General features: G+C 37.0%; 1 protein-coding gene across 3 annotated transcripts in view; it reads right to left on the bottom strand.

Annotated features, from left to right (window-relative positions):
• Positions 1-7: 7 nt before the first annotated feature.
• Positions 8-12,558, bottom strand: part of LOC132284280 (uncharacterized) — a 54,743-nt gene continuing 42,192 nt past the window's right edge. For 2 of the 3 annotated variants that reach the window (XM_059786368.1, XM_059786369.1), the window contains exons 15-27: positions 12,338-12,550; positions 9,751-10,308; positions 9,579-9,638; positions 9,126-9,454; positions 8,484-8,916; positions 6,842-7,309; positions 4,701-4,817; positions 4,427-4,548; positions 3,601-4,339; positions 2,998-3,252; positions 2,286-2,468; positions 1,665-2,006; positions 8-1,035 (exon numbers count right to left, since the gene is read on the bottom strand). In XM_059786368.1, the coding sequence (XP_059642351.1) occupies positions 286-1,035; positions 1,665-2,006; positions 2,286-2,468; positions 2,998-3,252; positions 3,601-4,339; positions 4,427-4,548; positions 4,701-4,817; positions 6,842-7,309; positions 8,484-8,916; positions 9,126-9,454; positions 9,579-9,638; positions 9,751-10,308; positions 12,338-12,550 (4,569 nt within the window). In that variant the 3' untranslated portion in view covers positions 8-285. Of the gene's footprint in view, positions 1,036-1,664; positions 2,007-2,285; positions 2,469-2,997; positions 3,253-3,600; positions 4,340-4,426; positions 4,549-4,700; positions 4,818-6,841; positions 7,310-8,483; positions 8,917-9,125; positions 9,455-9,578; positions 9,639-9,750; positions 10,309-12,337; positions 12,551-12,558 lie in introns of those variants that run through there. The other variant, XM_059786370.1, reaches the window with a different exon arrangement.

Below are 12,558 nucleotides of genomic sequence, written 5' to 3'. Positions count from 1 at the left end.
TGTGGGGAAAAAAAAAAAAAAAACCATGATTCTTACAGGACTAATTTTACAGTAACCTAACCTACCTATATTCTCTAAATCAAATCGTATCAGCTTCAACTTTTCCACTGAAGCTGGTAAAGAACACTTACTACCTAATGTACAACAGCCCCCGATTTTCACATGAAATACTGGCACCACTTTTTCGCGAAACTTAAGGAGTGTTCATCATCGTCATCAGCACCTGTGATGTTATGATCAACAGCATTCAGTCAGAATCAACACTTTTATGATTCAAACCTCTTTTTACATCAGAGGGAGGTAAGCCCCTCCATGCCCTTTCCTCAGCACTAGTGGTCCAGCATTATCGGGAACCTTATCCAATGCCTTCGTGCAAGCATCAATTACATCAGCAAACCCAGTGGCCACCGCACCCAGCTGCATCCGCAATCTCAAATCCCTAGTTCTCTTCAACAAACATCTAAATGATCTCCCTAGATACTTTTGCCACTCTGCCGGCAGCCCTCCTCCTGTTAACCATACTGAAAACTGGGACTGGTCCCCTCTGGCTGCTACCTCAGCTCTATAAAATCTTGCAAGATCAGCAAGCATCGTAGATTGGAGAGAAAGCACGGCCACAAATTCAGCCACAAACTGTTCAGTAAGCTCTGGTTTGAGCATCTGATTCCAAAGTACCAGGGCCCACTCACTTGGCTGGTTAAGACCATAGGCTTCTGCAACAATAAGTGCCTCCTGGAAACGAGACTGCTCAACAAGGGCTCGCCGGGCATTTGTTTCAGATAGATTGAGCCACTGGAAATCTGGCATTCGAATTTGAAGGGAGACAAGGGATGCACGCGCACAAGCGGTACGTGTTTTATTGCCAGCGTCAATAGAGGAGTGAACTTCAGCAGCTTCAATGAAATAACGCATGGATTCTAGGAGGTCCTCATTCTGGTCCTTGTCATAACGGAGGAACCACTGCTGAGATGATTGCTCAGCTCGTGACTCTAGAAGAGAAGCTGTTTCATGTTTCATGTCAAAGTGATTATAAACCTGCAAAAAGAGGAAAACACGCATGTGATTATAGACCAGTAAAAGAAGTAAAGTTGATAAGCTGTAAAGAACTTTAGAAAAGAAACAATACAGTAGTCTGATGGTCTCTCTCTCTCTCTCAAACACCCCCCCCCCCCCCCCCCCCCCCCCCCTATATATAGATATATAAGATGTCATATCTAGGCAAATTAACCAAAAAAAAAAAAAAAGGATATTGCATTCTATACTTTCATGTGAACAAATGCAGCAGAAACAATTTCAGTCTTTGAGCTCCAATCACTTGAAAAATGAATTGGATGAACCAAAATCAATTGATGCGTGGAAAAGGTTTACAGACTAAAAACCTTCAGAAGGAACAGCAGATAAAATGACCAACTAATTGTTAGCCACCACGTCAACCAAGTAACCAGATTTCAAAGCTTTCCTCATAGCACCCATAACGTGTATATACAGCCAAGTATTCCTAGTACTTCTACAGAACTTGACATGAATGACATTTAGGGAAGAAAAAAAAAAACCTTAAACAGGAATGACCAAGCCTTTTCCCAATTACTTGCTACGCTTTTTCTATAACTGGCATTTAAAATTATTCAATATTGTAGGTGAGAATCATGGGTGCATATACGAACCATAGCAAATGCATCGAGATCGTTTGGGTTGAAATGCTTCAGTGATGTGAGAACAGCCATTCGGAATCCTCTTACAGCCTCAGCAGTGCTCGTGTTTGCATCAGCAGCAGCTGAATACTTCTGGAGAAGAAGATCCAGCTGACCGTTTTCTATAAGAATTCCAAGTATGAAATTAAGGGCATGGAAGTTTCCAACTCCAGTTATTAGACGAGCCAAACATGGAAAATCACCCTCAGACACATAAGCCTCTACCCTGGTTGCTGCAAGGGCCACAAGAACATCAACTCCATCAAGACAAGCTGATGACTTGTAGAAATGGTGGGACAGAATAAGAAGCTCAACCTGAACCATCATATTTCACCAACACTGCATCAGCTCATTTAAATGAAATGAAGTAACAAGAAACAATTTAAATGGTTAATTTTCTATTTATTTAACAATATCTAAGGAGGTGGTAAAGCATGAGCACACTTTACCATAAATAGATAATGATACAATAAGCATCATGTTCACTTATTCATTTAATTGAATTTCCAGCCAAAAACTCCAACATGGTCTATTATGTTTAAGAATATTTGATTGTTTTAGCACATAGAACAGAAACAAGAACAACAATAATACCTCACAGGCATGCGGTATTTCTTGTCCAGTAATCACTAAACGCATCAATGCATGGCCAATTTCCGGTTCAGAGGGACAAAGCTCTGCCCACTTCAAGAAATCTGAAATTCTCCACAATAGAGGAGCAGGTCCTTCCTCCTTCTGTGAATCCATATACCCCCCACGATGTGCAGCTAGTAAACCCTGGAGTGCATCAGAGTTATGTAATTAATTTTTCTCTTGAATGCAGAATAGTTCAGATTCCAATATGACAAAACAAATGTAGCTTTTGTTACATCCAATTCAAATCACATTATTTGTCTAAATTTCTCTGACCAAACTTAACAGTAAGTCTTCAAAAATAAAAAATAAAAATAAAAACTTAACAGAGCACGGCCAAATGTAGGAAGACTGGTTTTATTTAAATTTCTCTGACCATGTGGGAAGACTGGATTTAAACATTTTTTTTTTCCTTCAAAATCTGAATTTGGCTTCAGTCTGGACAAGACAAGCAACAGGTGCCACTTGTTCGTGCAAGGTAAAACCTAGCTATCTTCCATCCGAATGCAGAAGCCAAATGTCTTGAAGAAGAGTTGAATTGTTGAAAGCATCAACAACTTTTCTGTACCTCTTAATTGTCAATCTTTAACTACATCCTCATTTGTATTTCTAGGTAAACTAAATTTGAAAGCATCAACATGCTAGTGAAATAAACTTGAGAAAGAAACCAAACCTTTAAAAAGGATTCTGCAAGAATTTGAGCAATACTGGCGGCTGGCATAGAATGAGTTTGAACTAGAAGATTTGCTTCCTCAAACGAATCTTGTGCTTTAAGAGAAAGCAGTTGTAGCAATTCAATTGGTTGCTTATCAAAAGCCTCCAAGAATGAAAGACCTAACACATTTGCAGCTTTTACAACTGCTACTATTCTCTTACATAGTCCACGCCCACTACCTTCGGTAAAGATGGATGTTAAGCTCTCCAATACCTGTAATTGCACAAGAAACTAATATAATAGTTCAAACACTGATACCAGAATTTTATGAGCATCCGCGAGGGTAAAAAAATAATCAGCTGAAACGAAAACAGAGAACAAAACACAAATCGGGCTAGACAGGGCAATAGAATATATTTTAACTTTGGAATCTGATTACAAACAACAATTTATGTTGATGATGCTAATATTTTGTTTTAAGATACTGTAGAAATGATGGCACATGAGTTTATTGATGTTTGTTGCAAGTGTTATTTATTTATTTTAATATTTCTAAACCATCACTACTTCATCAAAGGAACTTAAGTAAAGAAAAAACAAGAAAGAGCTTTGTATAAGAACCTGCAGTGGGTTAACCATATGGTGGTCAGTCAGTATATTGTACGACTGAACAACTGAATGTACTTCCTCATCCACCAGTGATATGGATACTTCACTACTAGGAGTTGAGATAGCTGCAAGTTTTAGAGCAGCATCTACCAGTACAAATTCAGACGGTATGTGTGCAGCAGACAGCTTATGTTGGAGTTGTTTGGCAGCTGTTATTTGGCCAAACTCCAATAAAGAAAGAACAGCCCTTTCTAGCTCTGCAGGCCCAACCCTTTCCTCCCACCTTGAAAAAGATGATTCCATTCTACCGTTTTCATCTTGCAAATGCAAGTCATTCCTGAAACTGAGAGGACCAGAGCTATCTTCAAAATCAGCACTTTTATCCACTGTGTCAATTAAAGGCCGTCTTGAAGACACAGTGCCTTTGGCTCTCCGTTTCGTCTTTGCACTCCCCACGACAGTAGCTGAAAAGCTAGCATCGACAACCTGTGGGATCCTGTGATGTGTCTGGTTATTTTCTCTCACATCATTCCTCTCAGCAGTTCTAATCCTCATTGAATTCATATGATTGTCCATTTTTGTTATAATGCTAGCCGTCCGGTCTATAATATTGGAGCTCTTTCCAGTTCCAGGTTCACGGATGGAATTGGTCAAAGTGAAGTCTCCTTCACCCTTCACCTGAGCTTCTGATTCCACTGCTAGGAGCCACACTCTAGTCTCGATTTCTCGCAGAAGATGCAATGGATAAACTCTGCGGATTTTTTTTATAGAGGTTCAGAGAACAATTTTTATACAAAGATGTGAAGCAGTACTGCGAATTTGGAAAAGATATACTTACGGATTAGACAGGGTTATCATCCCACTTAACCATTGTAGAGAAAGAAGCAACAATTCGTGGAGCTCTCTTGCTGGGAGATCTTTCTCCACGGCTTCTGCATGTTTAAGAAAAAATAATCCTGCCTACAAGCCAAATGATGGCAGCACACACCAAAAAATAAGCTATTAAGTTGCCAGATGAATTTCCAGCAGGTAAACAAGGTCAATTATAGAATGAAGGAAAATATGATTTTATTTAGCTGTTGTAATTGTTGCAGGTACGGAAATGAACATACCTGTAATGCAGGGAAGGAATATCTCAGAAACAGTGTTTGGCAGTGGCCCCATAAAGCAACCCTCTCTTCTGAGACATCCCAAAGAAACTCCTTCCACTCTGCCACCATCGACTCAGCCTGAAGAGAGAGAGAGAGAGAAAGCATTAGAAAATTATAACATAGAAGTTCTAGGGAGCAAAACCATATAAGTGCATGTTACACACTGTATAGATATCTAGTGTATAATGCTGATGACCCTGGCAAGACTAGAATAAAGGGTTAAATCTAACTAGACTATGAAAAAACCCTCCAGGGTATGAAGGATTTACAAGCAAAAAAGGAAAAGAAGCAAGTGATCAGTGAAGATTGTTGGCTAGGATATACCTTCTTAAGATTCCCAGTATCTTGAATCCATCATCCACTCAAAATGAGATTAGAGAGCATTAAATAAAATCAAAGCAAGATGGTTGAAGCAGAGTGCATACGGAGTGTAGTGTCGATTCAAACACTAAGAAAATTTTGTATAACTCAGAGCTGCATATTATATTGATATATAGTGTATAATACCTGATAATATACCTAAAGTGACCGTTCCCATTTGTATTGATTTGGTTATCCACTCAAAAGGAAATCAGAGAGGATGCTCTCCATAAAATCCAAGCATGATGGATACTTATAAAAATAATAAATAAATAAAAAAAAATCAAAGCATGATGGATGAAGCAGACTGCTTATAGAGAATCAAGCATTATGGCTATGCCACAACCTATTTTGTTACTTCTGTATGGTCAAAAAATGCTTGAAAATCAAGAAACACCATTTCCAAAACATGAGTGCGGCTGAAATGAGGCTTTTAGAGACCAAGCCAAATTAGAACTGAATGCATCCCTTGAGATGATGAAGCATATAAAGGAAAATAATGTAAAATAATTAAGGTATAATATAACCTCTTAAAATCATTTCTAATAACTTTATCCCATGTTAGTTTTGCTCGCCTTTTCTGTCTCTTACCTTCTATGCAAACTAGCCTTCCTCTTCTTATTGGCCCATCTATAGGTCCTCTTCTTATTGGCCCATCTATAGGTCTTTTGTATATATACATAACAACTAAGTCTACTTTCTCTTATTTTGTCACTAATGAGCGCCACTCCTAATTTTTCCTTACCATCCATCTTGACATCCTCACTTCGTTATATGAATGCATTGTTCTTGTTCCTTTTTTAAGACCCAACAATCTGGTCCATAAAAAATATATAGCCAAATAACTGTTCTATAAAAAATTTCTTTTAAATTTTTTCTTATTCTTTAATCACATAGAACGCCACTAGCCTGCCTCCATTATATCCTCCCTGATCCAATTCTACTATTTATATTGATATTTACCCTACATAATTTTATATTGCTGATCCTAAATATCGAAATTGGTTATTTTGGATAATTCTTTGGTTTTAAAGTATGATCACTATGTTATCAATATCATAAATTTTCTATTAAATTGACATTCCATATATTCTGTTTTGGACCAACTAATTTTCTATCCATTTGATTCTAATATATTTTTCCACATTTCTATTTTTATTGTCAAGTTATCATTAACAGTATCCAATAACACTATGTCATCGGCAAACAACATGCACCATTTAATGTCTCCTTGGAAATCTCTTGTTATTTCATCTAAAGTTATCGCAAATAAATATGGGATTAGTACGATATGAAAAATTGAAAAATCAAAAACTCTAATATGAAAATATCTATAATATCTATCTTGGATGTCCATACAAAATGCAGGGGTCCCATATCATGGAACAAGAGTATGAAAGGATGTTAAATACAGAAGCATTGTCCAAACGTAAAGACTAAGAAAATACTTCATTAGCAATTTCTTTACAGACTTTGAAAAGCAAATCATAATTCCTACACCAAAAGCACAGCAGATAAGTACTATGTAATTATTTATAGAAAAACCAGAGATTTATATATGTGAAAAAGATTCAATATACATATATCTAGTTTCAATCACAAAATAGCCACTATGTGAACATAAGATACACGAGCATTATAACCATTAATGTTAACATTACCATAATCAGTAAAATTTGACAACACTAATATGATATAGGAGACACAGAAACAGGTTGGGTCATAGAAGGTAAACTGAGTACCTGAGTTTCAGTAACATGGTGTACAGCAGACTTCCAAGGCCCACCACTTGCCTCTAATTGCTTGGCCCAATTGCGTGCTTGTTCCCAGTGCCCATTCTTTTCTAAAGCAGTCAGAAGTGAAGCATCATCTAAAGTCTCATTTCCTAGTTGTAGACCTTCATCGTTGCGTAATGAAGGCTCTGCTAAATTAATTTTCCAGTACAGTTGTCGATAATATGTTGGAGCAGATCCCCCATCACCAAAGTCGGTTGCAGCAAGAAGTTGTAATAAGCATCTTTTTTCATAAGGTGATGGACATGTTGAAAGCATCGCATCAGCAGCTTTCACAGCAGTTGAACTTATCCATGAAGTTCCAATCTGCCCTTCTCTTCCTACGTTTGTCTGGATATGTGGAAATTCTTCCTTAATTCTTGCAGAAAAGGATCCCAGATGTGCAGAAGCTTCAGACAGGCGCATTTTCGAAAATGCCTGGAAATTAAAAAATAAGCATTAGAATTGGAAGTTGAAGAGTGATGACATATTCCTTCTCAAAATTCACATTCAGAATTAAGCCAAAGAAAGTCACCAAAAATGTAAACACAACTAAGTTATATGTAAATCTCCATCTCTCTCTCCCTCTTTTTCTTCCTTTTCTTTTTTTTTTCTTTTGTTTTTATGTTAAGCTCGGTTGTCCCAAACTCATTTTTGAGTGAAGACAAAAATACTGTGATGTACATAATCAATTACAAATCACTATGAATTGCAAAATATGGTTCAAAACAACTTAGCTGTAAAAACTTATGTAACTGTTATATAAGTTTACTTCAAAAAACATTTTTATATGGACTTCCTTTTTACTTAATAAAGGCTGCCAAAGAACATTTTTTAACTTCTTTTCAAGCCCTATGACCTGGAGCTGTGTCCATATCAGACACTGTTTAACATGACAATCCTAGGACCGTCGAACATTTGTTTCAAAAATAGGAAAGTACTATTGTACATATGGAGAAATAATAAAAAAACACGCAAAGGACACTTTAAATTTGAAAAAAAAAAAAAAAAAAAAAAGTCAGGAAAGAAATATGACAAGGTAGTAATTGATGAATAATGCATCTTATAATCACTGAATAATGTATAAACAAAAAAAGGCAGAAGTTCAAGAAATAATGACCAATTCATAACCCAATTTACTAATATAATGAAGTATTAGGTAATTTTGGTTTAAGATAATGCACTCTCAGGTAATAATTGGGAGGCTACGGGAAAATCTAAGTGGTTCATCCAGATGGAAAACTGGCAATTGGTAGAAATGGAATCTACAGCTTGCTTCAAAAAATAAATAGTTAACTAAGGATCAATGAGCTGCTGATTGGACGAAGTTTCCTTGCAGCAAGACGACGGTATTAATTTTATATCCCTAAAGGAAAATCTACTCTGAAAAGAAGAATGTTCTCTCCAAGACTCCAATTTGAAGAATCAAGCAGTTTTGAGAGCTTATTTAGTTTGCTTGATGAGCTACAAGAAACTGATCAAACAATGAATGTCATGCTATGCTATTTATCAAAGAAAAAGAAAAAGAAAAAGGATAACATGCTAGGTCATCAAAGTAATATTTTAGTCATAAAAAGGAAAGGCTTGGTTGTAATATTTTATGCCAACAAACCTGAAGAGCACGAATAAAAGGTAAAAGAGAACATGAGGGAAGGAACATTTCAAAAGCCCTTAGCAAAGGAAGAAACAAGTGTTGTTCACACAGCACTGCAACCATCCTCGACAAAGAAATATGCACTTCATCAGAATCACTTGAAACTTTAAGATCTTCACCAACTTGTTTTTTCCTTTCCTCGTCAGCAATAATGCCTTGGGCAGCAAATACTTTAGTACTATCAGAAGTACAAGAAACATCAGACGCAGAGGAAGTCAAAGAATCCATTGACAATGGTCCCATAAGCCGCCTACGTTTTGGATTTCTCCTGTTGTAATGAAATGTAAGGGCTCTACTACCCGTTGGAAGGGAATTTGTAGCTTCCACAGCTGCACCAACATTATTTGCAATCTGGGAAGCAATGTCATTCACCTTGATGGATGAAGTCTCTCTGAAAAGAAAAAACTTACAATGAGATCTAAACCCCAAGTCTATGGACACAATGTACTAGTGACAAACCTTTAAAAACTCAAGAGGTAAAAAAATGTCAATACTATAATTCAACTTCAAGAAAATGAATGTAGCATGAAAGCTCAAAGTTTTCCAAATTTGGGGAAGCATAAAAATTGTAAAATAAACAAAGAAGAATCTGATGGCAACCTTGCAGCAGTTATTTCCAGCCAAACTGTTAGGCAGGACATTGGAGAAACATCTGCAAAACATGATGCAATCATTGCCAAAATAGACCAGCACAAGTCCTTCGCTTTCAACAGAAGGGCCTGTCCAGGATTTATCTGGTTTTCACACTCCGCAAGAATTCCAAAGAGTTCAACAGGGATATAAGTATTTTCATCTGAAAGGGATAATTCACTTCTTTTTTCTGCAGTATCTGGGCTTGATGAGGAGTTAACTTTCTTTCTTGACTGCAGTCCTTTCAAAACTGTTAATATGTGAACTTTTAGACGTGGATCACTAAACTCTTTTGATGCCTGAAACATACGATTAAACAAATATAATTGGAAAATAAAAGGTCATTTTTCTATTCATAAGAACAGCAGTACAATCTAGTTATAATAGTTACTAAAAAAAAGTTAAAAGGTGCATGAGACTTACTATTTGGATTACTATCTCAAAAGAATATCCCCCAACCTGAGCTTCTGATAAAAACCCAACCTAGCAGAAAATAAAGCAACTTTAAAGAATTATATAAATATACATATACATGAGATGAGTTAAAGAATCGTAATATTCATGATCCAAAACTTAAAAAAATAAAGAGACATACCCAGTCATTATCCCTTGCTAATACAGCAAGGTATTTAATGCTCAAGGGAATCTGATGCATCTGACAAAAAACTGTAACTAAATTCCAGTGCTGGCTTTCAGCTTTTTGCTGACACCGTAACTCAGGTCCATCACCATTGCCATTTAATAACCAAGAACCACATGTCTTCCCTTCAGCCAACTGCGGAAGACTCACTTTTTCCAAATGCTGCAGGACAAGCATGAGAGTTTGGGAAGGTTGTTTACTAGTAATGGTATTTAGATTTCCTTTTCTTTTAATGGTGCTGGAATTATCATGGTGCACATAATCATCAGCCAATGCCCGAGCAAGAGAATGTGCAATATCACCCTCATGGAATATTGAATGAAAAGGACCCTTAGGTGAAAGTTGCTTGTAATGATCAGTGTAATCACTGGACTTGTAAAAAGAAGATATTCGCCTTAAAGCAGCCACGTCTACTCGGAGCATGCTAGCAGATAAACCACATAGCTCCAACAGAAAAGCACATGAAGCCACCAAAACAGAATCTTCAAAATGCGCAACAGCAAGTGGCATGACCTGAACATTGAAGTGGCACAAAATCAGAGAATTATTTACATAAAATCAATATGTTAAGGTCATAATGTGTTATAAGTAACAAGACCTCTCTACACATGCACAAGACTCAAATATGGGCCCTCTGGTTGCACTTTTTTAACACATGCTATGTATAAGGACTCTTGCAATATGGTAAAGGGAAAAAGACATGTACCCAACCCACCTGCTGTTTGAAATGTACTCAGCATGCATGTCCAACAAAGGAAGAGAAAAAACATACCATAAAATAGAAATTTCCTCTGAAACTTCACTTATTTGTCTCCATCACATTATAAACAGAGAAGTGTCCAGGTAAATTATCTTATGATACAAAGACACCTGTGGGGTAAGGTAGGCTGACAACAATGGATGGCTAGCTCGGGATAGCCGACGTCGGAAATGCTACATGTGGGGACTTACTACTTGAACTTACCTAAGGTAACAAGAAAAAGTTTATATACATTGAACAAATATTCATAGCCATATGATGAACAAAAACTCATAGATTTGGGACCTGAGATTGTATGGAGTATACAAATTTGAAAACTAGACAGAATCCTATGTACCTTAAAAACTTGTATAGCAGGTCGATTTTGTTCCTTATCCATGTAAAACAAGAAAAACAAGATTCTACTGTGAACTAAAGAGGAAAAAGACAAAAAGTGAAACACAGCTCATGCTTCATTGTTTGAAAGAAAGAGTTGCACCATCAACATCACAGTTACTGCCTTTTCGTCTTGGAAGACCACTACAACAAAACACACCCACCAGCATCACCTCCACCAACACCTCACCAGATGTCATAAGTTTGTCACTTGCATGGTACAAGTCTTTCCATCATGCCCATGACTCTGGTAACCTTTTTTTTCTTGTTTCATTTTAACTGATCAGGCTAGTATTACGCTAAGTGACGTCCAAACCCTTTACTACTATTTATAACCTGTTGTGAGCAATGTCAGCAAAATGAATCCTCTTGAATATGCATTTCAATCCAATTATTACATTTCCTTGTCACAAACATGTCTTAGTTGCTTGCCACATGCCATGGTATTAGCAAGAGTCAATAATCAATCATTGAAATTGGTTTGGACCAAATGAGACAGCTTCTGACACACTATGATGTTCACCATTCCACCCCAAATAACCTGTTGCTGACACCAAAAATCACCACTGGCACCCCACCACCATCAGCAGTGCTGCCCCCATCAGCATAGTGGCTCCACCTCACCACCACTTCTGTCACCACACAACCATCTTAACCTACAACATGCCACAGAGGTGGAATGGCTGGAGATCCAACTGCCAGGGTCCATATAATGTAGGTTTGAATTATGGTTCTGGATCCAAATAAATTCCAACTCACTGTAACCATAAGCTGAAGTAGGTTCGTCCTGGTCCAATCTCGGTGGTCAATCCAAATGATTCCTTACTGATTGTCTCAACATTATGTTTAGTTTCATTTGTGCTAATATTATCATTGACTACCCTATAGTTTATGACAAACATGCACTGCTGTTTATCACCCTAATCAGATACATTTTCAGTGTTCGATACCAGTGGATCAGAGTTATATTTTGTGCAGAAGTACATTGAACAGATCTGGTAGCAGAATCTACAGTTAAGATCAAAAGCAAATCATACACCATATGTATGCAAAAGAGCACTAATAAGACAACTGTTACTCCAAAAAATAGTATCATAACCAGATCATACAATCCAATATGCTCTTTTTTCTTCTAGACCACTAAATGTCGCAATCTGAAAATTTTCTTTCCGACCCATCAACCCACACATTAACACAAAAACAAACATAACAATGTGAAAGCTAATGCCAAAGAGAAACAAAATCAGTTTTTAACTGCAGCTGCCAAAAACATATTTCTGTTTTTAGAATTCACCAAAAAGTTCTCTTGCGAAAGTGGCAATAAATAGATAAATGAAACATTATCAATTCAGTGCATCTTAAGCAAGTCCCAATCAAGTATAAATAAAAATGAAAAGTGATCCATACAGATGAAAGAAGAGACTCTTCACTTTGTGTTATAGGTGTAAGAAGTGATTGCACATCTAATTGCACATTTGTTTGCCCATGCAGTGAAGTGCCGGCTTGTCCTCTGTGGATATTTTCTAATTTCAGCTTTTGAACTCTAACAGCAAGGAGATGGTTAAAAGCTGCCAATGCACGTCCACGATGCAAGTGGTGCTCAAGTCCAAGTCCAGTTTCCTGACAAG

This window comes from Cornus florida, unplaced genomic scaffold (assembly GCF_030987335.1).
Source record: "Cornus florida cultivar Cherokee Brave unplaced genomic scaffold, ASM3098733v1 CherokeeBrave_3.0.0_Hap2_Chr11, whole genome shotgun sequence".
Taxonomy (NCBI): Eukaryota; Viridiplantae; Streptophyta; class Magnoliopsida; order Cornales; family Cornaceae; genus Cornus; species Cornus florida.
Note: the sequence above shows the minus strand (reverse complement) of the source record. Positions and strands in the feature narration are given on the sequence as shown.